General features: G+C 41.7%; 2 protein-coding genes across 2 annotated transcripts; both read right to left on the bottom strand.

The window, feature by feature from the left end:
- Positions 1-1,702: 1,702 nt before the first annotated feature.
- On the bottom strand, positions 1,703-5,844 carry LOC131134436 (extracellular calcium-sensing receptor-like). Its single transcript, XM_058079722.1, has 6 exons — positions 5,712-5,844; positions 5,362-5,647; positions 4,462-5,280; positions 2,956-3,177; positions 2,747-2,870; positions 1,703-2,664 (listed from the first exon to the last, which is right to left on the bottom strand). Exons 1-6 carry the CDS (start codon positions 5,828-5,830, stop codon positions 1,757-1,759), a joined length of 2,478 nt encoding a protein of 825 aa, XP_057935705.1. The 5' UTR covers positions 5,831-5,844; the 3' UTR covers positions 1,703-1,756.
- A 2,619-nt stretch (positions 5,845-8,463) lies between these two features.
- Positions 8,464-11,387, bottom strand: LOC131134895 (extracellular calcium-sensing receptor-like). The gene is made up of 6 exons (XM_058080580.1): positions 11,185-11,387; positions 10,840-11,110; positions 9,953-10,756; positions 9,653-9,883; positions 9,456-9,579; positions 8,464-9,377 (listed from the first exon to the last, which is right to left on the bottom strand). The coding sequence occupies exons 1-6, from the start codon at positions 11,385-11,387 to the stop codon at positions 8,464-8,466; spliced, it is 2,547 nt and encodes an 848-aa protein (XP_057936563.1).
- Positions 11,388-12,627: the final 1,240 nt, after the last annotated feature.

The following is a 12,627-nucleotide window of genomic DNA, read 5'->3' as shown; positions in this document are numbered from 1 at the left end:
TGACCCAATGATGTCTTATACATTATTAGTTTGTGTTACTCTTTACTGTATATAATAATGTGAAAAAAAACAGAAATAAATAAAAATGGATAACATTCTCCTGTTTTATTATACAGTGTATGACCTTTATGAGAAAAGTGGTAAGGAAAAACCTGCTCATGACTTGTCAGTGCTTCGGCCTATGATAGCCTTCCTGTTTTTGGAATATGGGAGGAAACGGGAGTCCCCGGAGAAAATCCATGCATGCATGGGGAGAACATGCAAACTCTACACCAGGGGTCTCAAACACGTGGGCCAAATGTGGCCCGCAGGACACTAGTTTGAGGCCCCCGCCTTGATATGAAAGTTTAATGTTAGTGCGGCCCGCGCAAGTTTGATATGGATGCTGTATGGTATCATGTACCCAGAAAAAATTATTACGTTTGATTAATGTTCATGTTAAAGGTTAAATAACTGTTAATAGTTATCCTCCCTATCCGTGTGGAAGTGGTAAGGTTTTGGCTATTTAAGTTTAAAGGAAATAACTTGAAGGCTGCGCAATATGTTGTAAATAAAAAGAGTATAAATGTGACTATAGTCGTGTTTTGTCATGTCTACAGGGCTCTAATAATGCTTTGTTCATTTTAATCTGAAAAAAATAATTTGTCTACCCACCAACTATATGTGGTTTCTTTAGTTTTTATTATTTGCCGTTTTATTATTCATTCATTCATTCATTTTCTACCGCTTTTTCCTCACGAGGGTCACGGGGGGTGCTGGAGCCTATCCCAGCTGTCTTCGGGCGAGAGGCGGGGTACACCCTGGACTGGTGGCCAGCCAATCACAGGGCACATATAGACAAACAACCATTCACACTCACATTCATACCTATGGACAATTTGGAGTGGCCAATTAACCTAGCATGTTTTTTGGAATGTGGGAGGAAACCGGAGTACCCGGAGAAAACCCACGCATGCACGGGGAGAACATGCAAACTCCACACAGAGATGGCCGAGGGCGGGGACCGAACCCTGGTCTCCTAGCTGTGAGGTCTGCGCACTAACCACCAGACCGCCGTGCCGCCCCGTTTTATCATTATTACTATATTTATTTATTACTGATTGATTGATTTTCTTTATTCTTGATTTGTTTATTTATTTTTCATCTTATTTTGTGTAGAAAAATAAAAATTAAGATATTTGAGAACAGTGGAATGTTTTATCAGAGCTTTTATTGTAGAAAATCGGAACAAAAGCAAAGTTTGTTCATTTTTCTGTTTTTAATAAATATGTTTTTTTTTTTTTTTGGAAAAACTTGCCCAGACCCTAGCTCCGGTGGCCCCCAAGTAAATTGAGTTTGAGACCCCTGCTCTACACAGAGATGGCGGAGGGTGGAATTGAACTTGGGTCTCCTAGCTGCTTACTAACCACTCTTTCGCAGTGCAGCCCTATTATTGGAAGTCAATACATGTTTTTGAATTGTTGTTATTTACTTACTGAAAGTGAAATCATTAAGAAATGGAAATAATGAAAATGATGATACATACAGTAGGAGATGCCTTTTTGTTGACCTCTCTAATAATTTTATTATTAATTATTAACACAATGAAAAAAACATGCATCACATTTATGAAGTGAAAATATTAGAATATTTTAACTGTAGTAATTTAATTGTAATTTAACTGTAATTTAACTGTAGCAAGTGAACCTTCAAAATCCGCCTCCTCATGTACTTAGCCAAGGTCATTCAAGGTCAACAGTTTACAGAATGAAAACCCTCACTGACCCTTATTAAGTATTTTTCCTAAAACATGCTTTTTGGTGTTCTTTTCTGGCTTTACTAGTATTATGTAGCATTTCGGTGCAAAGATGCTGACTAGTAAACTGAAAGCTGAGGACAAAATGGCAAATATTTCCACAGCGACAGTGAACTTCCCAGGAGAGCTGACATATGCTGGGATGAACGTGACCCAGACGGCGCAGAAGATCAACATGCTAAATGTAATAAATTTAGCCTCGTTAAAGTTATCGGGCAGCTTTCTTGCCAGAAATGCCAGAATCAAACATATAATTGAGAGAAAACCTACGTAACCCAACACAGCATAGAACGCCGCTTCCGAGCCGGTGTTGCATTCTAAAATAATCTTCTTATTACTGTATTTGAAAACCATGGCGGGGAAGGGTGGATTTAAATTTAGCCAAAGCACACATATTAGTATTTGGATGAGAGTGCACGTGCAAACGATGACCCGTTGCTGCGTCGGTCCAAACTTCCCTGCTACTTTGCTACCCGGAAAGGATGCCTTGAAAGCCGTAACAACTACAATAGTCTTGCCCAAAACGCAGGAAATACAGAGAGCAAATGTCACTCCAAAAGCTGTGTGGCGCAGCATGCATGTCCACACCGTGGGTCTGCCGATGAACGTGAGCGGACAGAGAAAGCACAAAAAGAGAGAAAACAATAAGAAGATGCTCAGCTCGGAGTTGCTGGCCTTGATGACTGGCGTGTTTCTGTAACAGATGAAGATGAGCATCGTGGTCATGGACAGCGACGCCCCCAGCAGTGACACAACAGTCAGAGCTATTCCCATTGGCTCGTGATAAGTCAGGAACTCTATTGTTTTCGGAATGCACTTGTCCCTCCTATCATTGGACCAGAACTCCTTTGGGCAGGGTGTGCAATCGACTGCATCTATTGGACAGCAGAGTTTGAGTTATGCTTCTAAAACGGAGCTGGATGAGTAGAACGTTGATGTTGATGCAAACACCTGTTGTGTTGGCTGTGGTACCGTCAGCACATGGGATGCAGTCGAAACAGCAGATGGGTTTTCCCTTTATTTGAGCTTTCCTGGTCCCCGGTGGACATTCTACCGAACACAACGACATTGGAACCTGACAAATTCAAAAAGAAATCAATTCAATGTGATAAAGTACTGAGATGAGCCATAAACAGGAATAAAACAGGATATTGGATCACCATTTTCCCGGTCCTCCACACAATATCCCCCTCTTGAATGCTTAGCTCATAATTGCCGTTAACAGTCGAGGCGAAGTGCCCCACTGTGACGTGTTGGACCTGCCCGTCTTTCAGCTGCCAGTTGATGAGGTCATAAGAAGCCGGTGGGTCGCCATTTTCATCAAAGAAAACGTAATCACCAAATTGATTCTTAAAGCTCACTCTTTGGAGGTGATCAGTCACCTCGGAAAAAGCGGAGATAAAACAAATGTTAAAAGATTTTCAGCATCCATTTTCTGTACTATTCACATTTTGACTGTATTTTGTCTCCTAATATAAACATTTTAGAGAAGAACTAAATATGAAACACTTATATGCTAGGACTACGTTATGCTAGCCATAGCATTTCAGTATGTGGAATCAAACTATGGAATGGATTGAGTAAGGAAATCAAACAATGCACAACGATGAGCCAATTCAAGAAACAATACAAGCAGTTGATGTTTGCTAAATACAAGGATGAAGAGTCTTGAACCAGTCATGATGTGCTATATATATCACTATATTGACACTTACTATGGTACCCATTATGTCATTGGATGCTCATATCACCGAGTACTTCGGTACGTGACAAAAAAAAAAAAAAAAAAAAAAAAAAAATCCAAAACTTAAACTTGGCGGCACGGCGGTCTAGTGGTTAGCGTGCAGACCTCACAGCTAGGAGACCAGGGTTCAATTCCACTCTCGGGCATCTCTGTGTGGAGTTTGCATGTTCTCCCCGTGCATGCGTGGGTTTTCTCCGGGTACTCCGGTTTCCTCCCACATTCCAAAAACATGCTAGGTTAATTGGCGACTCCAAATTGTCCATAGGTATGAATGTGAGTGTGAATGGTTGTTTGTCTATATGTGCCCTGTGATTGGCTGGCCACCAGTCCAGGGTGTACCGCGCCTCTCGTCCGAAGACAGCTGGGATAGGCTCCAGCACCCCCGCGACCCTCGTGAGGACAAAGCGGTAGAAAATGAATGAATGAATGAAAAACTTAAACTTAAACTATATTGGGAAAGCAGGAAGTGAACAAATGTAACAGTTACTGATTGTAAAAGTACCAGATGGAGGGGTAGGATTTAATAAGCTTTGCTTCTTCCTACTCCTTTTGGACATGTGGAACTGTGAACTGATTATGTGATGCATTCAATTGTAATCTGATGCATGTTCAAATGAAATAAAACCATTACCATTACCATTAAGTTGAAGTATTTGTGATTTTACAAATAAGGAGTTAGTATATTCTCTGTAGGCGGCATTATGAATTATCCTTACTGACCTTTTTTGCAGTACATTTAGCGAGTGAAGATTGCTTTTATAGTTATTAGCCCATATTTCCACACAATAAGTAAGATATGGTAGAACCAGAGATCGGATGCATGTTCAAATGAAATTAAACCATTACCATTACCATATAAACATTTTTAGTTGGAGATTCTGAAGACAACCCATGATTCAGAAAGCATTTTTTGCACTCTCACCTGTTTTGGCTGAATGTCTGCTATATTCAAACATGGCCGTGCTGTCTTTTCACCAACAGCTTTGCAGAAAATCAGATGGTGCAGCGCATGTGCAACGGCGTAAACTGCCTTGTACACATTATAGGATACCCTGAGCTGACTGACATTGAAGAAAACATCCTGGGAGTTCATTAATGTCTCATTGCCGGTGCATACTTCATGTGAGTCACCTGCCTGCTCTCTGGGTAAAACAGCTTTGCAGCCCACCATAATCTTCCAGAATTCCCGCACAAAGGCAGCGCTTGCATCTTCGTAAGGGTTGATGCCCGTGAGGAATGGCTTCAGCTTAGGAATAGCCATCTTCTGCACCACAAAACCCAGAGCCCCGCCGAAAGCTTTGTAGATTTCCGGTGTGGAAGGTCGAGGAGCTGTTATCCAGGCCTCGCTGGCGATCCACTGGATCCCTGTGATGTTCTGCTTAACCACTTCTGTCATTAAAGGGTAAAAGTCACCCTCGGGCACAAAAGCAAGAACAACTTTAACACTTGATTGTTTGATCATTTCAACAACAGCCTTGACCTTTTCGACAGAGTATGTGCGCAGAATTGTCCCAACAAATGCGATACAAACACCAAACTTTTCAACCTCTTTTCGAAAAGCCATGACCCCCTGACTGCCATAGTCATTGTCTGACTGTACGGCGCCAATCCACCGCCAGCGAAAACGTTTAACCAGCGCTGCTAAAGCTTTTGCTTGGAAATAATCACTGGGAATTGTTCGAAAAAATGTCGGATACTTTGACCTGTCACTTAAACAGGCACATGTTGAGAAGTAGCTCACCTAGAATGAAGAAAGAATGAATGTTCAGATACGCTTCAAATGGGACAGAGCAATAATGAAGGAACAAATTGAAAATCTCACTATTGGTACTCGGAACGGACCAAGTGTCCCAGCTACAGCCAGAGACTGGGATGATCCAGACTCGGCTATTAGGGCAGATATGGCCGGGAAACAAGACGTGCCAGGGTCTGTCTCCTCTTCTCCTCCAGCCAGTGTCAGTGCAGCACGTAAAGTGTTAGTCGGAGATGCGCACGAGTTGAAGATCCTGTATCCCAGTGATATATTTGGCAGGAGCGTGGGATCTTTGTTGATCTCTTCAATTGCAAACGCAAGCACTTGGGTCCATCGGAAAACTCGTAGATCAAACCTAAAATGGTTTTAGTAATACACATAGCATAACAAATGGACTTGTCAGATATTATTCAACTTACCCTGCACATTTGACTCCAGAAGGCTCCTGCTCAAATGTAGAGATGGTGGCTAACTCTTTGTTAAAAACAGGAAAAATGCCTCCAATCATTATGTCCCCTCTCTTAAGAAGACTCGGCATGTCAAAGCGGCCAAACAGCTTACAGCCAAATGCTGCGTCAAAGTGCAAAATAGACAAGTACAAGAGGATTGCTCTAGCCAGCATGTTTGTTCTTTATTATCCAAGAGACACGAAGAATCTGCTCTTATACTCACTGTGCTGCAAGCAGATTGTTCAGCACTTCATAACCAGTGACTTTAATCCCCATAGGGCGCCGCTATCGTACACTGGTTGCCAATTTGCACATGGGATATAAAGAGAAAATGGCTATAGATACTAAAGGAAGAATATAAACCTACTTGAATCCAATGTTTTCAGGCCAACGCATACAAGTGGAAATGACTTCATTTTTTTATTTTGCCCCAGTGGCAACTCTACATATAAAATATGCTAATAACTAATAGTCAAACAAGTACTCAAAAAAGAGAGCTTAACTCAACACAGCAGGTAAAACGTACAGTTTACTCTCTATGTGCATTTTGTTGGACTTCACAGTGAAAATTAATGATAGCTCATGATGACGCGCAGCAAAGCATGTCATGAATGATTCTGTAGTCCAGGGGTGCTCATTAAGTCGATCGCGATCTACCGGTCGATCGCGGAGGTGGTACTGGTCGATCGCTGGTCGATCGCGGCGTGACATTAAAAAAATATCATCCCAGCATCAATGCCGTCACTTGATTGATATACAGGGCAGCCATTCAGATGACAACTGAATGTTGCCCTTCGGGCGACCAATCAAATCAAACAACGTCTCTAAGTGCAGCAGAACTTACGATGTCAGCCTATCATCCATCCCCGTTACTTAATTGACATACAGGACAACCAGTCAGATGACAACTGAATTTTGACTTTGAGGTCACCGCTCATGCGTAAACAACGATGCAAAGTGCTAAGCTAGTCGGCGAATTGCGTCAGATTTTAAGCCCTCGCTAAAGTTTATGGTCACTAAAATGAGTGAAGGAGCTGGACCAAGTAAAAAGGCAAAAACTGGACCAAGTAAAAAGGCAAAAAACATATGACTTCCATACGGATATGGAATATTATACGGATATTATGATACGGATATTATCCATGACTGATAAACATTTGGAAGTGTGCTTGAGGCTGGCTATCAGCAGCTACTGTCCGGACTATGCATCCCTGGCTGGTTCAATTCAGTGCAAGTCATCAAAGTAAACTCAGGTAATTACAAAAAATGTTAATAGTTAATTATGTGTGTTTTGCAATATTGGCTCATTTGGTTATGTAAGGTACATCAACATACATTGTACGTACAAATAATCCTCAATACATTTGAAAATAAATAGATGTTTTGCACTTTTGTAGTGGGTAGATCATTTTGACTCGGTCATTTTAAAAGTAGCTCGCATGCTGAAAAAGTGTGAGCACCCCTGCTGTAGTCTATGATATTAGCTTGAACATATAAACCCTGCTTATGACTTTCTAAATATGTTTTTTTTCAACATTACTAAAGATCTGTACACATAAAATAACAAGGCTTTAGTCACCTTTACGCTCCTATTATTCATTCAACACAACTCTTATGCCGCAGGGACTCGAGACGGCCAGTAGCTAGCAAGCTAACATGCTAACATGTTAGCCAGCTGGAAAACTAACCAAATTTATTTCTTCTAAACTTAAGAAGTCTAAAAATTAACACTTTTACATGGTATGGGAGAACATTATTTCAGTCTAACGAGACTACTGTTTTTTAAAATGTTTTTTCCAGTTTTACATTGTTTTCTCCAATATGATTTCCAGTGCAAACAGTATAGGGATATAGGGCAGTATAGGGCCTTTAAATATGTACATTATTTTAAGTCTGAAATTGACATGGATTGATCAGAAGCTGCTGTATTTATTGTTTATTATTCAGCTATATGTATACTGAGTATGTGTATAAGTGATCTGTAAGACTGTATTATTTTATTATTTTTTGAAATGATCGGTGATTCATGCAAACACCAAGTGATGGCAATGAAATCGGAAATTATCGGTCAGCCTTGTTTACTGGATTTTTCGGGAAAAAAAAACAATAAAAAATGCAAAGTTTTCCAACCGACTGCCGCAACACGAGCCGCTTACAGCTCTGTCTTGTCAAATGCATTGTGTACACTACAAAACAAGTTTAAGATTGCAATGTGCATACGGCAACATATTTAGAGGGGTGTAATATTTTACCACTCTTATGTACAGTATATAATGTAGTAACAATAAACACTTGGCAGTATGATAGCCATACAGGCGGAACGTTTGATGTACCGTGTAGGTGTACCGAATGTAGCCAGTCAATGTAGGTTACCACTGTCTGTGTACTGCCAATTGAAAATGTACAAAATTCTTATATTCTGATATTTTATGATGACTTCATGCAATACAAACAAAATACAGACAAAAATACATTTCAAGGAGAAAAGCGGTTATACTGCTATTCAGCACGAGTACGCATAATGACAAGCTGTACTTGTTTCATGCTCGTACTTGGCAAAAATACATTATCTGTGACAGATACTCGTCACAGATCCCTAAAAGAGGCCAACATTTCTTTATTACTTTATTTTATGCAGCACATCAAGAAATATACACTTGTATCAAACTATCTCTAAAATGTACATACCTACAGTGAATAGTATTTGACACAAGGGAGGCTCTCAAAGGGTTCTTGGCGGTATTTTCCCCATAAGATGTTTTTTGGAGTTGCGCTCTGGCCTGAAGATAATAATATAGCACTTTGGAACAAATATACAAATCAACAAACCAAAACTGGAAGCCAGAATGGCAAAGATCTCCACGGCAACAGTAAACTTTCCAGGGGAGCTGACATAGGCGGGGATGAAGGTGATCCATACCGCACAGAATATCAACATGCTAAACGTGATGAGTTTGGCTTCATTAAAACTATCTGGCAGATTCCTGGACAGAAAAGCAAGGATAAAACACAAGAGGGCGAGAAGTCCAATATATCCGAGAACACCCCAGAATCCAATAGCCGACCCGAGTGCACATTCTAGGATGATCTTCTCTTTGTAGTATTGGAGATTCATGGCTGGGAAAGGCGGGTTTGTACACAGCCAAATGATACAGAACATAACTTGAATCAGGGTGAGAGTGACAACACTGAGCCTCTGCTGGACAGGCCCAAATAGTCTCATGACATTTTTGCCAGGAAGTGTGGCCCGGAAGGCCATCAGCACCATTAAAGTTTTCCCCAGAACACAGGAGATACACAGCACGAATGTTATGCCGAAGGCTGTGTGACGCAGCATGCAGGACCACTCGGTTGGCCGACCGATGAAGGTCAGAGAGCACAGGAAACACAATTTTAATGAGATGAGCAGCAGGAAGCTCAGCTCCGAGTTGTTGGCTTTGACGATGGGAGTCTCTTTATGGGTTAGAAATATGAGCGATGTCAGAAAAGATAAAAAAACACCCACGCAGCTGAACGCGGTTAAAAGCGCACCCATGATCTCTTGGTGAGAAAGGTACTCGGTCGGTTTTGGGAGGCAACTGTCTTTCTTTGCATTGGGCCAGAATTCCGGAGGACATGCCACACATTCAGGAGAATCTGGAAACACGATGACGTGTAATCAGTTAAATATGCTTCAACGCACAGGATGAATTCTAAACTGAAATCCCTATTCACCTGTCTGATTACTTATTGTTCCCTCTGGGCATTCAAAGCAGTCAAAGCAGCACACAGGCATGTTCTTACTTACAGCCTTCCGCATCCCTGGAGGGCACGGTTCCCTGCACACAGACCTTGGCTCCTGGTAAGGGAAATAGGAAGCACTAATGCGGAAATGTTGATATGAATAATAATAAATATCCATAACTTTTTACCTTGCTGCTGTTCCCGGCCCATATTATTTTGGCGTCATCATTCAACTTGAGCCTTCTCCCTTCTGGAAAAGACGTGTCGTACTGACCGATGGTAACAATCTGGACTGAGCCGTCGTCTCTCACGTGCCAGTTGACTAAGTCGTATTGAGCGACTGAGTCTCCATTTTCGTCAAAGAACATCTTGGCCCCATTTTGGGTTGTGAAATTCACATACCGGATGTGCTCCAAAACCTAAAAAGAACCTATGAGCACATTGTAGAAAATATCCACAAATTATACAGAACTGAATTATAGTTTTACCATTTTGGGCTGAACCTGGTTTTTCTTCACACAGGGTTTTCCCGTAGTGGGATTGACTCCATTCTCACACTTCAGCAAGTCATCAATTGCATATGCAACCAAGTACACAGCTTTGTACACGTTATTCTCTTCTCTGAAGTGTGTCACGTCCGTGTAATCACTGGAGACTCTTCTCAGGTCTTCTGAGCCGGTGCACAGGATTGAAGTGTTGGAAGGAGAGAAGCTGCAGTCGAAGAACTTCTCCCAGAAAGCCTTAATTAAACTGCTCTGAGGCTCATCAGATGGCTTCAGGTCCAGTAAAAACTGGCCCAACCCGGGAATGGATGCCTTGGGGAGCGCAAATCCCATCGCCCCCTGTAAAATGTTCTTCCTTTCCGCGGAGGCAAGGTCCTGTTGTGTGATCCACGCCTCGCTACCGACCAACTGCTTGCCGGTTATGTTGGAACTTTCCATTTTGGACAGGAAGGACTTAGTGAATGATAAGGACATGAACAGAAGAACAACACTGGATGAGGACTCCTTCAGTGCCGTCACGATGGCGTTCCACTTTTTTGTGGAGGACTTTGAGTACGGCAGTCGATATTCGACGCATATTTCCTCCTTTAATGCCGCTTTGGAAAATTCTGCTGTGCCCTCATCCGAGTACAACCCTGAAGAATAAATGATCCCCACCCAACGCCAGTCGAAATACTTCATCAGCTGAACCAGGCCCAGCACCTGGAAGCGGTCACTCGGCACCGTTCTGAAGAAAGTGGGGAACAAGTTCTTATCTGACAAACACGCACACGTTGAAAGATGGCTGACCTTGGAATGAAAAAGAAAAAGTCAAATCTTAGTATCAAGAAATTATATCAAGAATCTTTAAATCCAAAATGAATTCTTAGTACCTGTGGAATGGAGAATGGGCTCAGGATAAAATTGATGTCCTCACTAACCCCGGACGACGAGTGGCCGAGGAGGGCCTGAATCCGACCGCTACATTGGGTAGCATCCACTCGGGTTACAGCTTCTACCGCTGCTCGTATCAGGTTCTCGCTGCCACAGCCATTGTACAGAAAATATCCCAGATGGATTCCCGGAAGGAGATTGCCGTTCTTGTTGATCTCCTGCACTGTGAACATCACGGTGCGAGCGAACTTCAGCTCCCTGTCGTTCAAACTGGAATCCATTTCAAGTGTGAAAGATTTGAACATCGTCAACATATAATACGATTTTACAGAACATTCACTCACGCTTCACAGTAATAATGCGGCACTGCCTCGTAGTCGTTATCTATCAGTTTTCGCGTGCTCGTCATGGAGAAAACCCCTCCGATGAGAAAGTCTCCCTCCTTGGAGAACTCCAGGAAGCCTGTGTGCCCCATCAGTTTGCAAGTTTGGTTTTCTGACTCTGTTGTTGCCAGCAGGCTGATGAGGATGATAACAAACCAACCCATCGCGAGCCGCCCTCCCCGTCCCTGTTGCAACATTGACCCCGGGTTCTGACCTTTATAAGGACTTCAGCAGCCAATGTGAGCTCACTGTCAATTCTCAAGTGAATACCCTTTGTTTTTCTGGGATTGTTTTACCTTTCACTTGTAGCTTAGGCAGATTACTTATTGGATGCTAAGTTGTTGTTTTTAATCGACGCCATTCACTGGTTTGTTCAATTGTTTTATTAAAATATGTTAGAGAGGGTAAGGTTTTTTTTTTCATATATAACTCATCGCACAGAAATACCTCCCAATCCGCCCGTCATGATTATTATTTTATTATCATTACTTTCAAGTATGCAGTTTTTAAAACATAAAATATTGAAGCATTTGACACTTAAATGCATTAGAAAGTCCCACTAAATGCTTTTGCGGCACAGTGAATACACAATAAAATGAATCCCTTGATAAAGTGAATATAAAACATGATAAAACAAAACACAAATCCACATTGTTTATGACTTTTCAGTTTGTTACATTTGTTACTCTAAAAATAACTGCTAAGCCACAATGAATACATGCTATATCAGTTACAAATGACAAGTTTTTTATCATTTTTTAAAATGTAACATTTAGCAAGTCTCACTTTGTGTCTTTGTTAGATTTACATCAATATTAGTCACTCCCTGCAAACAACTGAAAACAGTTCAAATTCATCCGATTGATGTAACTTATATAATAAGGGTACTGTTATTTTTAATGAAGTGAAATATGGTTGCATAGGTTGGTGAATCAAACAGCACAAGTCAAGCACAATTACATTAAAAAAATTGGACCATGGCTGCACGGCGCCGAGTGGTTAGCGTGCAGGCCACACAGCTAGGAGACCCGAGTTTGATTCCACTCTTAGCCATCTCTGTGTGGAGTTTGCATGTTCTCCCCGTGCATGCGTGGGTTTTCTCCGGGTACTCCGGTTTCCTCCCACGTTCCAAAAACATGCTAGGTTAATTGGCCACTCCAAATTGTCCATAGGTATGAATGTGAGTGTGAATGGTTGTTTGTCGATTGGCTGGCCACCAGTCCAGGGTGTACCCCGCCTCTCACCCGAAGACAACTGGGATAGGCTCCAGCACCCCCGCGACCCTCGTGAGGATAAGCGGTAGAAAATGAATGAATGAATGAATTGGAACATGCGATTTATTTACATGCATACTTTAGTGTAAATCTATTGATGGTTTAAAGACACCAAAATCTAGTTGTTTTT

Source organism: Doryrhamphus excisus, chromosome 8 (assembly GCF_030265055.1).
Source record: "Doryrhamphus excisus isolate RoL2022-K1 chromosome 8, RoL_Dexc_1.0, whole genome shotgun sequence".
Classification (NCBI taxonomy): Eukaryota; Metazoa; Chordata; class Actinopteri; order Syngnathiformes; family Syngnathidae; genus Doryrhamphus; species Doryrhamphus excisus.
Note: the sequence above shows the minus strand (reverse complement) of the source record. Positions and strands in the feature narration are given on the sequence as shown.